Here is a 12,959-nt window from a genome sequence, read left to right as displayed (position 1 = left end):
ACAAATTAGTTTTGTAAACCTGTTCGTACAAAGAAAAGTGGCAGCATGTTGAAAAAAAGGGTATTTAATAAATGTGTGTAGAAGTGTAGAAATAGAAGTGTTTATGTTTAAAAAAGTGGGAGGAAAATATTCTCTCACTTTCCTTTTTATAATGAAAAACACCTGAATTAACAGCGTTCAACAGGTCTAAGGTCTGAATAATCTAATAACAAAGAGATGACACCTGGGGCCTGTACTACGAAGCGGGATTTGGGGTTAGCGAGGTAACTTCAGGTTTAACCCTGGGTTTTCAGGACTACGACGGTGGTTCACTTCTCACCGGGGTACATCGCCATGGTAACTTATGCTGAACCGCTAACCTGCTCCGGAGCAGGTTATGTTCGAGATACAGATCGCCGGGTATAAAAGCACCGCCCACTGACCAATCAGCTCTCTTGGAAAATGACATGCCCTTTCGAAGAGAATCCAGTGGAGCTTGGAGCGCGGATCATGAGAGGATCCCTCCGAAGAGAACGCGTATTCAGGGACCACCAAAACCCCTTTGCTTTCCCTGATGAGTACCTGTATAACGATCCAAAAAAAAAGGAAAAAAAGAAAAAAGAGGTGGAGGAGAAAATAAAAAATAAATCAATCAATGAATAAATAAAACAAATCATCACCCAAAATCCGATATACAGTCAATCCAAAACGAATACCAATTAAATAAATAAATCAAGAAGAAATGAAAAAGAAGATGCATTTGTAAGGGGATAGCAAAAAAGGGATTTTCAATTTCGTCCCTCGAACATTCTGAGAAGTCACTTTAAAATACTAAATACCCCCCTCCTGAAAAAATAAAAAATTAAATAAAATAAATAAAAAAACCCAATTCTTTGGTACAGCATCAGCACAAGTTATCGGTCAACAACAATAGTTATAGAACCAATATATACAGACTGTCTCAGAAAATTAGAATATTGTGATTTTCTGTAATGCAAACACAAAAACAAGAAAAATGTCATACATTCTGGATTCATTACAAATCAACTGAAATATTGCAAGCCTTTTATTATTTTAATATTGCTGATCATGGTTTACAGTTTAAGATTAAGATTCCCAGAATATTCAAATATATGTTTATATCCCTATGAATTTACGCATTTATACAGTCAGCGATCTTTTGCCAGCTGTCTTTCCTGCATTTTGCAGCTGCAACTGTGTTGCTTTTTGCCTGTATTATATGCCTATACTCATCATATTTCCGTAAAATTATTGTTTGCTCTTCGCTACTGAAATAAGCGGCTCTGACAGCGGACTTCTCCATGCTTGCGATTGGTCATGCGCTGAAAACACCGCCCCTTTTATGTGCACGCGCTCATATCCAGATTGGAGAAACCTGGGTTGATATACCGAGTTGATAACCACCGTCGTGTGACCGCTTAGCGTGATTGCAATTGTCCGGGTTAGTGAATCTGGATAAGGAAAAGATATCCTGGATATGTTGAACTTGCTTCGTAGTACAGGCCCCTGGGGTCCGTTTCACAAAGCAGGTTCAACAAACTCTGAGTCTAATCCTGAACTCTTAGTTGATCTACTCTGAGATCGGAAACTCTGAGTTTTCGGTTCCAGAACAGCGGATTTGAGGTAATTTACTCAACTCTAAGTAGTTTCACCTGGAGTTAAGCTCGTGCGTGAGGGAAATCAAAAGCCATCATCAGTAGAGCGCTGATACAAGGATTCACCATGGCAACCGGCGACACAAAAGAGCGACATATATTTTCTTTTTTTTCTTTTTAACTTTATTTATCATTTCAATTTACAAAATCCCTTTGAGGAAACATCAGTTTGCATCTCAAGATCCACATACTCCACACCACTGGAGTTAGAAGTGTTAATACGTACATATGGCGAGTATGAGAGCATATTTTGGGGGAAAAAAATGAAATTTTATTGTCATTTAGATCAGGGCCGTCAATTGGGTATGGCAGCTGCCACACCTCGGCTTCAGGGGAGAATGTAAATGTTTTATTTTTTTAAATACATTTATGGAATTACTCTGTGTCTATTTGTATTGATTTATTCTATTACTTAATACATATAAAATAACTACAAATGAATATCAAAACAACATGATGGATTTCAGTAGGTATTATCTTTCCCAACACTTGTACCCCCCTCATATCTTGAAATGTCCCAGCGTCCCTGACGACAGTGGTAGCTATCAATCTCGTTTTTAGTGCGCTCTGCAGTGTTACTAACTTACAAAAATGAAAAGGAAGCAGACAACCACGCAATAAAAAAAAGAAAGAAGGCAAGTGATGGGTCCAGAAGATATTAACGAGGCTGTTAGCCACTGATGGATTAATTATGCAAGTTCATCTCAAAGTAAGATATAAATCCTCTTATACATCTGTTTAAGGGAAATAGTTGACTTTTTTTTACTCTCCCTCTCCTTTTTTGCATTTGGACTTTAACTGTTTGAAGTTAAACTGGGATGTCCCTGTGATATTGTTGCACTGACATAGTGAATAAAGTGAACAAGTTAAATTGCGTTTGTTAGATGAGCCTTTTCTGCTCTCTAACTCTGCTCTTACTGTCCGTGGTGCAGAAAACGGATGCGTATTGTGTAAAGGTCCATTGGCTGAATTGACGCCACTGAGGGAGGAGACGGAGAGAAACTCCAGGTTCGCTGAAATAAACCTGGTCCCGACCAGGTTAGATTCAGAGCGTCTGTTACTACGGTAACTGACCAGGTTAGATTCAGAGAGTCTGTTACTACGGTAACTGACCAGGTTAGGTTCAGAGAGTCTGTTACTACGGTAACTGACCAGATTAGGTTCAGAGCGTCTGTTACTACGGTAACTGACCGAGAGCTTAAGTTACCTCTCTTTGTGAAACAGGCTAGAGTTACCTCTCTCTCTCTGGTTTGAGTTACCTCCCTTTGTGAAACGGAAAACTCAGAGTTTCCCTCATTTCAGGGTTAACAGACTCAGAGTTCTCACTAAACCTGCTTTGTGAAACGGACCCGTGGTCCTGTCGGTAAAATCACAAAGCCAGTAGTGACGCGGTGTGATGTTGTTGTGTTGAATCTTTGACAGAACAAGAGAGACAAACATACACAGAACAGGAGCAGAGTTACAATGTAGAGAACCACAACAACGGTGAGTAAAATGTTTTTTTATCAAACAAGAAATAAACTCAGCACCAAATGTACACACAAAAGCTTTAGTTTTATATCATAAATAATGACCTCTTGTGTAATTCTTGTACTCTCTTCTTAAAAACACTGACGTCTTGCTCTTTCATGCATGAATCACATTTGTCTGCAGTTCAGTTTGACTCAATTGTAAAGACTAAAACCATTTGTGATCCACAAACATCCTGTTCAACAATTTGTAACAAACTGGAAGTCTATCAGAAATATTATGATTGTTTTTTTTTTTTTTTATAAAATCATTTTAAAAAGAGTTCAAAGAGTCGGCCCAACTTCTGAAGCTGAAACCAACTCTAAACGGGACGACTGTGAACTCCCCAGAGAAGAACATCAAACCTGGTCAGTAAAGTTTTATCAGAGAGAATCAGTGATCAAATCTATGACAACGTTGTGAGCTTTGAAGCCTCAGGGCAGTTATTTTGTTGTTGGAATTTTAAGGTTTTCATTTATTACTCAGGAGAACAAGTTCAATACAAGTTCTGACCACATGGGGGCAGCATGTTACAAGACAGTTCAGGTCTCAGCTCCCGCCACAAAGTTTATTTCTGATGGGATTTCAGCACAGTGTCGTCAGTAGTCGCGTTTCCGTTCCATTTTTTCGCAAAAGACAATCAAAACTCTGAATTTGCATAAAGGTAATGCTGCAGGACGACGGTCTTTACATTAAACTTTTTTTTTTTTTTTTAATAAGCGTAGTTCTCGTAATCTCATCCTGCAATGCAACGAAAAAGAAAATCTCAACATTGAAAAAGATGGATAAAAATATCTTTCATGTTTGACAAATAATTGCGATTGCAGTTACTGAGAAAACATCAGATGAAGGCAACAGATGATTATTGAGAGTTAAATGATTAAGTACAGGACAACTACATGGTATTAATGACGCCAAAAACAGATTAAGGAACTAGGTTTTGATGACTTTAAATTGCCCAGCTACTTCACATCCAGTGCACAAAGTGTTTCCATTACAGTTTTTACATTAATTTGGATTATTGATTCATCTGAAAAAGGTTTTTCCTGACATTTGGGAGGTTTTTTGAATGAGAGCCGTTTCTATTACAGATTTCATTTTGCGTACATCTAGGAGTGGGGGAAATGCCCTGAATGGCTCTTTTGTCTCACAGTAGATCTATACGCCGCTGTCGGATCAGAAATGGTATTACTACATAGTGGCTTGAATTTACATCCATTTTTGCATCTCGGTCCTGCAACAAAAGCCAAATTAAAGTTGGTCCAGTGAAGCTTTTATGACTTTGTAATATTGCAGTTCTTACTCAGTTGAGCTTATAACTGGACGTAGTTGCAACTCTGCTTTTTAGTGGTTGACTTTGGGCTTCATTTTTGTATCCTGAAGTTCTTGAAAAAATTAGTGAGAATATTTTTGTGTCGTTTTTTTTTGTTAAGGGAAACAAAATAATTGTTTTTTGCCTTGGAGCCAGTTTAGAAATCAGAATCAGGATGCAATGGCCCAGGCTGCTACCCAGAATGCATTTGACGTGTTAGTTTCCTCTCCAGGATTGCTGGAATCTCTTTTACATAGAGATACGGATCAAAGTTCAGTTATCATTAAACTCTTGTCCATTTTGGACATTTTACTCTTTATTCTCTGAAGTTCCTCTTGGTTCCCTCAACGCTTTGATATTCTTCACGCTCTTCTCATGGCTCCTTGAAAAATTATAAAAAGTGGGTGTATACTAAAATGATGTGAAGATAATGGGGGAAAAGTGTTCTGGTTCTGAATAGACTCTGTAGGACTCATTAATGCATCTAGTGTCATATTTTACAGAAACTGTAGTGTCTCATCAACAGTGTAACTGCTGAGTAAAATGTTATTGATGGCAGAAAGTAAAACTAGAAAACCAGGAATGTCCCAGTGTGAAGTTTTGTTGTTGAATCTTTGACAGACGAACCAACAGGTGAAGAGCACGAGCTGACGGAGGTCACTGTGGCCGACGGCAACAAAGGACCTGGTGAGCAAAATGTTTTCTTATCAAACAAGAAATAAACTTTCAGCACCAAATATACACACTTTAGTTTTAGTCTTAGATGATGAAATGATGAACTCTTTCTGCATAAAAACTTGCTCTTTCGTGACTGCAGCTCTGCATGATGAACATTTGTCTGCAGCTTAGTTTCACTACTTTGTAAATGATGATGCCACAAATAAACAATGTAGTTGACAAAAAAACTGAAACTAAAGGTCAAATATATCAGAAATTGCTCCCCAAAACTTTATAAATCTTCATAATTGTCCATGTTCTGTCTCATTCTACCCCCCTCATGACTCAAAGCTATCGGTGGGAGCTCTGCTACATTTACTGTAATGTAAAGTGTATCATGCTTTACAAAGGTCTTTTTCTTCTTTAAGAAACCGTTTACATTTTCTTAAACTGTCAAAGAGTTACTCATTACAAACCTGTGGCACACCGGTGGTTCTTTCCTGTGGCCGCTGTAGAGTCTTCAACATGAGTGGAAAGCTGTATGTCTCTGGGTTTTGGTAGATTTTGAATTTTCAACATATCTTAATTGCAAAAACGTCCGCGATGACAGGATGCTCATAGGATTTCAACTTTCTTTACAGAAACTGTATAAAAGTGTCATCAACAGTGTAACTGCTGAGTAAAATGTTATTTATGGCAGAAAGTAAAACCAGAAACCCTGAAATGTCCCAGTGTGAAGTTTTGTTGTTGAATCTTTGACAGACGAACCAACAGGTGAACGACAGGAGCTGCCAGAGGTCACTGGGCCCGACGACAACAACAAAGAGAGCGGTGGGTAAAAATTTTTTCTCATAAAAAGAAAATACAAGCGAGACACACGCTTTTATTTAATTTTTAGGCGTTGACCCTGTCATTTACACGCCAGATTACAAATAACATGAGAGGGTGTGAATCAGCCGGAACACCTCTGCCTCAGGCAGCACTGCATTACATCATGTTTCTCACCTGAAAATCACTGCATGGACCCAGGAACCCTAACAGAGATCTGTCTGTGAACTCAGTTCAACGCCACATCCACTAATGCAGCTTACGGCTCCATCATGCAAAGAAGCAGCCGTATGTGAACACGATGCAGAAACGTGGAGCTCATTTAAATTGGTCTTAGGATGATTGAAGAATGTATATTTTTCATTTTTCATTTTCAAGTTAGACAAGAGTGGAGCTGCAACAATCTCACAATCAACCACATGATCTGAACAAACAACTAAAGGAGCTCAACGATGGAACCTGCAAATCCTGATGGAGCTTTGGCTCCGTTAGAGGAACCTGCTGATGATCAGATCACACCCACCTGCTGGTCCAGGACTAAGACTGGACCATCAGCTGGTTTAGTCTGGACCTGCTGGTCCAGGACTGAGACTGGACCATCAGCTGGTTTAGTCTGGACCTGCTGGTCCAGGACTGAGACTGGACCATCAGCTGGAGCTGCTACAGGTCGGACATCTCAGTCACCATGACGAACGTATGGGACGACTACTGGAGATTAAAGCCAGATCCTATAATACCCGTGACATTAAAGCAGAACGAGGAGCCGTTTTTCATCCACCAACTTAAGTTCTGGTGTCGGTTCTTAAAATACAAACAAGAAAAGCAGAGTGTAATCATGCACTGACGCTGCCCATAAACATTCACAAACCCGTACAATCATAATAAAACCACAACTCTTCACGGAACGCAACGCAAAGCAAAGAACAGCATTACCCATAATGCAATGCGGGTTAAATCGGAAGAAATGCCCGAAATAAATTATTTATTCCAGCTCACAGCCGATGTTCTTTTTAATTTGTTTTACCTGTTTTTGTACATTTCTTGTTAGGATGAGCGGTTTTTAATGGATAATTATCTTCATTATCATATTCAAACATATGTATTTGAGGGAGGAGACAGGGCGGAGTTTTGTGCTCCTGCATGTCAAATCCACGCTGATTGGGATGTACAGAGCAACCTGCGTGGATTTGGGCGTACGCACAGTTTTGTACATATGAATTTTTGCGTTCGTGTAAATTCCACGCACGGTTTCACGTTGAAATCCACGCACTCTTTGAGGCCCCTGGTGAGTAAAATGTTTTCACATCCAATAGGAAATAAAATCTCAGATCATTTGGAAAGTGATTTTATGAAATTTTTATTTACATTTTACCCCGCGTCACAACGTCACTCAGTTAGGTGTCGTATGTGCAGCCTGACCAGCTGAACTAATTCACTTTAAAGTTACCATATTTTGCGGACCATTAGGCGCGATATCAATGAACGGGTCTATTTTCATACATAAGGAGCACTGGCTTTTTTTAGAAAGTTTTAACCAGATCACTTCAACACCACAGTTAATTTTTTTTCGTATGTTTTTTTTTTTTTTTTTTATCAGATTTTACAAAATATTAAATATTGGGAGCAATGAAAACCTTTTCATTTTCACAAATCGATTAATAAAATAAACTGAAGGTGTCCCAGAATTAATTTAATCCTTGCATGATTCAGAAACCAACTTCAGTGTTATCCGAGATCGCTCCTGCTCCATCTCAAAGTGGGACAGTTAAACTCACCAAAAGGCTCAAATACATCTAAAACACATCTGGTGGTGTTACTGGTTTAAGCACCTCTTTTTAAGAGCACATAAATGATCAATATCTTAACGTCTCTGACTCGCGCAAAGAAAAAAAAAAGGTCAGCTTCACGCTTCAGAATTTTAATAGTTTTAATCAGAGCTCTGATTGTAAACTGTAGTATCCAATATCCCACCCCGAGAAAAGAACCATCGATTTTCATCGGCATGATGGTTGAAAATATTATTTAAATGTATTAAAAACTGAAAATCATGGGAAACGTTTGTTGTTTTAGATGAGTGTCTCCTGAAGCAGCAGCGGTTCTGTACCAGGACAAATGCAGGCGCTGTTCCGTTTATCGATGTCGTAAACCCAGACTCTGTCACTGCGCCGGCACCACATCTTTAGCTAAGGATTCAGTCTCTGACGGATGATTTAAATGTGCCGTTTTAAAGTGCGCTCGTAAGGAGCAACACTTTCAAACATTTCGGACAGTGATGCCCATCTTTGGCTTTTCTGTAGTTTTACTCGGTCAAGTAGCAACGTTAGCACGGCTTGCTCTGAACACCTGACGTTGCATTTTCCTTTTGTAAAAACCCAAATAATCCTTCAGTCTGGAGGTGCTGCTCCTCTTCCAGACAGAGTTTCAGCTGATCCGGTCTCAGACCGCTCCATCCAGCCCAGAATCTGTATAAACCAGTCCAACCATCCAGAGTTGATGCAGACGACGGCTCGCTCACGCGTCACGTGACAACCCTAAGAGCTCACGGTGTGATTTAAAAAATCGCATTTTATAATATCGCGATATTATCACAAATGTGATTAATCGTTCAGAGGTGTCAGCTGGTTCTGCCCTCAGGAAATCAGGAAGTTCAACTCCAGAGGAACCAGAACGATTCCTTGTATAGAAGAGCAACAAAGAGAGGATGACTGGCCAGACTACGACACAGTCACTAATATACAACCACAGTCTGTTCAGGAAAGTGCAGGACCAACTCCACGTCCCAACATAAACCTATCAGGGATTTTAAAAGACTTCATTCTTGGCTTCCCTTCAGCTCTACTTTATTTTAAACTTAAAAAACCTACGTGTTGTCAAAGGAGATATTTAAATAAATGACGTGTCCACATGATTAAGACATCAGATCTTCAGAAGCTGTTCACAACGATAAATGTATCAATGAATGTTATTTCACTTGTACTTGTCGCTTGTATTTTGCTCATCGTTTTGTTTTTTACTTCAGAACCAGCACCAGCTAAGGAGGAAGAGGAGCATGCAGCCGAGAAGGACCAGAGCTGAAGTTACATGTTACATCTGAAACGCACAACTTTAAAGGGGACCATTAAGTGCTGCTAATGAGACATGGTGCTGTTTTTTAATGGTTTGTATTGACCAGTCACTTACGTTCATATCAACCTTGGAGGTCTGGAGTCAACTCTGTGTGCCATTGTGTGCCTTAACTCATGTTGACACCCCCCTTATTTTATTTTTACATAAACAGTCCTACATTTAATTTAATTTAAATGCTATGATCTTTTTGCGACACTAGGTGTCACTATAATACCTGGTGCAGTGGGGAAGACCCAGCTCAGCCGCATCGGTCAGGTCAGACCCGGCCCTAACCAATTTGGCGCCCTAGGCAAGATTTTAGGTCGCGCCCCTCTTGCATCGCAGTAAATTCCACTGCTGGTATATATACTCACAAGAAACTGAATAGCTTTATACAAAAAAATATGAAATGAATATGTGAAAAATACAATATAAATAGCTTACATAAAGTGAAAGATTTAAATACCCACAAAATAAAGTGTAAACAAGTGACATAAAATAAATTATAAATACAATAAATAAACAAATAAATAATATAATAAATAAATAAGGCACTGCACACAAAAAGATATTAAAGAAACAAGTAAATAAAAAGGGGAGCTTGTTTGTGCTGCTGAGTTGGAGGCGACAGGAGGAGTGCTTGATGTAGTTGGCCCAAGATTTGCAGGGGTTGGACTGAGAAACTATATAATACATAATATGATTTCAAGATTAAAATTAAATGAAATAATATAAATGAAAAATCTAAGAGATACATGCATGATAGGCAGCACGGTGGCTTAGTTTGCATGTTCTCCCCGTGCTTGCGTGGGTTCTCTCCGGGTACTCCGGCTTCCTCCCACAGTCCAAAAAACATGCATATTAGGTTAATTGGTGATTCTAAATTGCCCGTAGGTGTGAGCGTGAGTGTGGTTGTGAGCATGGTTTGTGTATAGGCTCCAGCAGACCCCCGTGACCCCGCAAGGGATAAAGCGGGTATAGATAATGGATGGATGGATGGATGGACATGCATGATGTTCACTATACTGTACATGTATAATATACAATGTACTTTTTCTGATATGCAAATGACCGTATATAAGACTACATTTTATTGTCATTACAACGAAATGCTGATTAGCAGAATGCAAAGAAGTAGTAAACTTAAACATAATAACGAATGTGGGAATGCTAAGTTATGCTTTAACATCAATGATGTGGACTTTAACACTGATCTAAAGTTTAACGCTATAAACACACTTTAGACAATATGAAGTGTAACACAAACATACAGCTAGGCTCACAACTATAATAAAAGGGTGGAAAAGGAATAACATTTTGATTGACTATTACAAGCTAAGAAAACCCCCTCCCCCCAGGTAGCAGGTACAGTCTAATTAGTCGGGGTGGGGGTGACAAGTTTAAAGGCAGAAATAGATAGATTATATATGAACTTGACTAAAGGAGCCTTTATAGGCTCTAGAACCAGATGGCTAGAGGAAGGTGAAAGAATACGAGTTATTTTTTTTGCACTAGAAAAAAGGAATTATAAGAGAAATAATATTACATCTTTAATGATAAATAAAGCAACAAACTCGAATCCTTCTGATATTGCCAATTATACTCTAAAATTTTATTCTGACTTGTACAGTTCTACTTATAACCAATCTGAATGTGAAAAATTTGTAGATAGTGTAAAAGATTTTACGCCACATGTATCAAACAAATTTAAAGGAGCTGTATGTAAGAGCAATAATAAAACGAATCATAAAATGATTGACCCCGATATGTCAACAGACATTTAAAAATCATGTTCATTTCAAATACTTATGTCACTGACAACAGCACTCAAGCCAGGATATTCCAGTTTAAAAAGAGGAGTTGCAGCCCTCAACTGATGTTTATGTTGTAATTTTTTGTTTTGGCCTGAAGCTCCACCCTCCACCTATCTCCCAATCACCAAGTCAGTATTGTTTCTGAAGCTCCACCCTCCACCTATCTCCCAATCACCAAGTCAGTATTGTTTCTGAAGCTCCACCTATCTCCCAATCACCAAGTCAGTATTGTTTCTGAAGCTCCACCCTCCACCTATCTCCCAATCACCAAGTCAGTATTGTTTCTGAAGCTCCACCCTCCACCTATCTCCCAATCACCAAGTCAGTATTGTTTCTGAAGCTCCACCTATCTCCCAATCACCAAGTCAGTATTGTTTCTGAAGCTCCACCCTCCACCTATCTCCCAATCACCAAGTCAGTATTGTTTCTGAAGCTCCACCCTCCACCTATCTCCCAATCACCAAGTCAGTATTGTTTCTGAAGCTCCACCCTCCACCTATCTCCCAATCACCAAGTCAGTATTGTTTCTGAAGCTCCACCCTCCACCTATCTCCCAATCACCAAGTCAGTATTGTTTCTGAAGCTCCACCCTCCACCTATCTCCCAATCACCAAGTCAGTATTGTTTCTGAAGCTCCACCTATCTCCCAATCACCAAGTCAGTATTGTTTCTGAAGCTCCACCCTCCACCTATCTCCCAATCACCAAGTCAGTATTGTTTCTGAAGCTCCACCCTCCACCTATCTCCCAATCACCAAGTCAGTATTGTTTCTGAAGCTCCACCTATCTCCCAATCACCAAGTCAGTATTGTTTCTGAAGCTCCACCCTCCACCTATCTCCCAATCACCAAGTCAGTATTGTTTCTGAAGCTCCACCTATCTCCCAATCACCAAGTCAGTATTGTTTCTGAAGCTCCACCCTCCACCTATCTCCCAATCACCAAGTCAGTATTGTTTCTGAAGCTCCACCCTCCACCTATCTCCCAATCACCAAGTCAGTATTGTTTCTGAAGCTCCACCCTCCACCTATCTCCCAATCACCAAGTCAGTATTGTTTCTGAAGCTCCACCCTCCACCTATCTCCCAATCACCAAGTCAGTATTGTTTCTGAAGCTCCACCCTCCACCTATCTCCCAATCACCAAGTCAGTATTGTTTCTGAAGCTCCACCCTCCACCTATCTCCCAATCACCAAGTCAGTAATGTTTCGGCATCCGGGTTGCCAGCTCGGCTCTAATTATGGCAGCCATGGCAGCCTACGTTCCTGCTGCATTCTGCAGCCTACCTGGCAACCTCTGGTCGGGGGGAGGAGGGGGAGGGTACACGCCGCTCAACAATATTTTGAAAGTGACTGCAGTACCAGTTTTGGCCATTTCTTACATACGGCTCCTTTAAATTAGACTGTGATAAACCCATCCTAAAATTTGAAATCTCTGAAGCTATTAAGAAAATGAAAAAAGGGAAATCTCCAGGAATGGATGGGCTAACTATAGAATTGTATCTGTCCTTCTGGAGTATAATTGAAACCCTGCTCTGAAATGCTAAAGGAATGTATAGATAAAGAAGAAATGACTACAACTATGAAACAGGGTATAATTACACTAATTCCCAAACCGGACAAGGATCACCTTTCTTTAGATAACTGGAGACCAATAACTCTACTAAATGTAGATTATAAAATACTCTCACTAATTTTTGCCAGACAATTAAAAAAAGGATTAAGTGAAATCATAAATGAAACCGAAACCGGCTTTATGACTAATCGCCACATAAGCTGCAATATTAGGCTTGTTCTTGATTTAATTGATTACTCTGAATATGTTGAATCAGGCGCTCTTATTCTGTTTTTGGACTTTTATAAGGCATTCGACACAGTAGAACACCAATTCTTATTTCGGGCACTTCAAACTTTTGGATTTGGCGAAAAATTCATCTCCTCTGTTAGAATGCTTTATAAAGACATCAGTAGTTGTTTCAAGTTATTCCCAAATACTACTAAAAGATTCCCTGTCCACAGATCGGTCCGTCAAGGCTGTCCGAGCCATTTCTATTTCTTATAGTTGTTGAATTACTTTCAATAC

The 12,959-nt window shown here is 39.5% G+C and overlaps 2 protein-coding genes across 2 annotated transcripts in view; both read left to right on the top strand.

The window, feature by feature from the left end:
• LOC133425062 (uncharacterized) overlaps window positions 1-11,331 on the top strand; it is a 31,193-nt gene extending 19,862 nt beyond the window's left edge. Inside the window, exons 7-11 of the mRNA XM_061715723.1 lie at window positions 3,078-3,140; window positions 3,446-3,532; window positions 5,098-5,163; window positions 5,896-5,964; window positions 8,981-11,331. Coding sequence (XP_061571707.1) covers window positions 3,078-3,140; window positions 3,446-3,532; window positions 5,098-5,163; window positions 5,896-5,964; window positions 8,981-9,036 — 341 coding nt within the window. The 3' untranslated portion in view covers window positions 9,037-11,331. The remainder of the gene's footprint in view (window positions 1-3,077; window positions 3,141-3,445; window positions 3,533-5,097; window positions 5,164-5,895; window positions 5,965-8,980) is intronic.
• The window catches only part of LOC133425044 (NACHT, LRR and PYD domains-containing protein 12-like), a 210,295-nt gene that overhangs the window by 123,059 nt on the left and 74,277 nt on the right, over window positions 1-12,959 (top strand). The window lies entirely within an intron of this gene.

The sequence above is a fragment of the Cololabis saira genome, chromosome 24 (genome assembly GCF_033807715.1).
Source record: "Cololabis saira isolate AMF1-May2022 chromosome 24, fColSai1.1, whole genome shotgun sequence".
Classification (NCBI taxonomy): domain Eukaryota; kingdom Metazoa; phylum Chordata; class Actinopteri; order Beloniformes; family Belonidae; genus Cololabis; species Cololabis saira.
The sequence above is the reverse complement of the archived record's forward strand: the minus strand, read 5'-3'. Positions and strand labels throughout refer to the sequence as shown.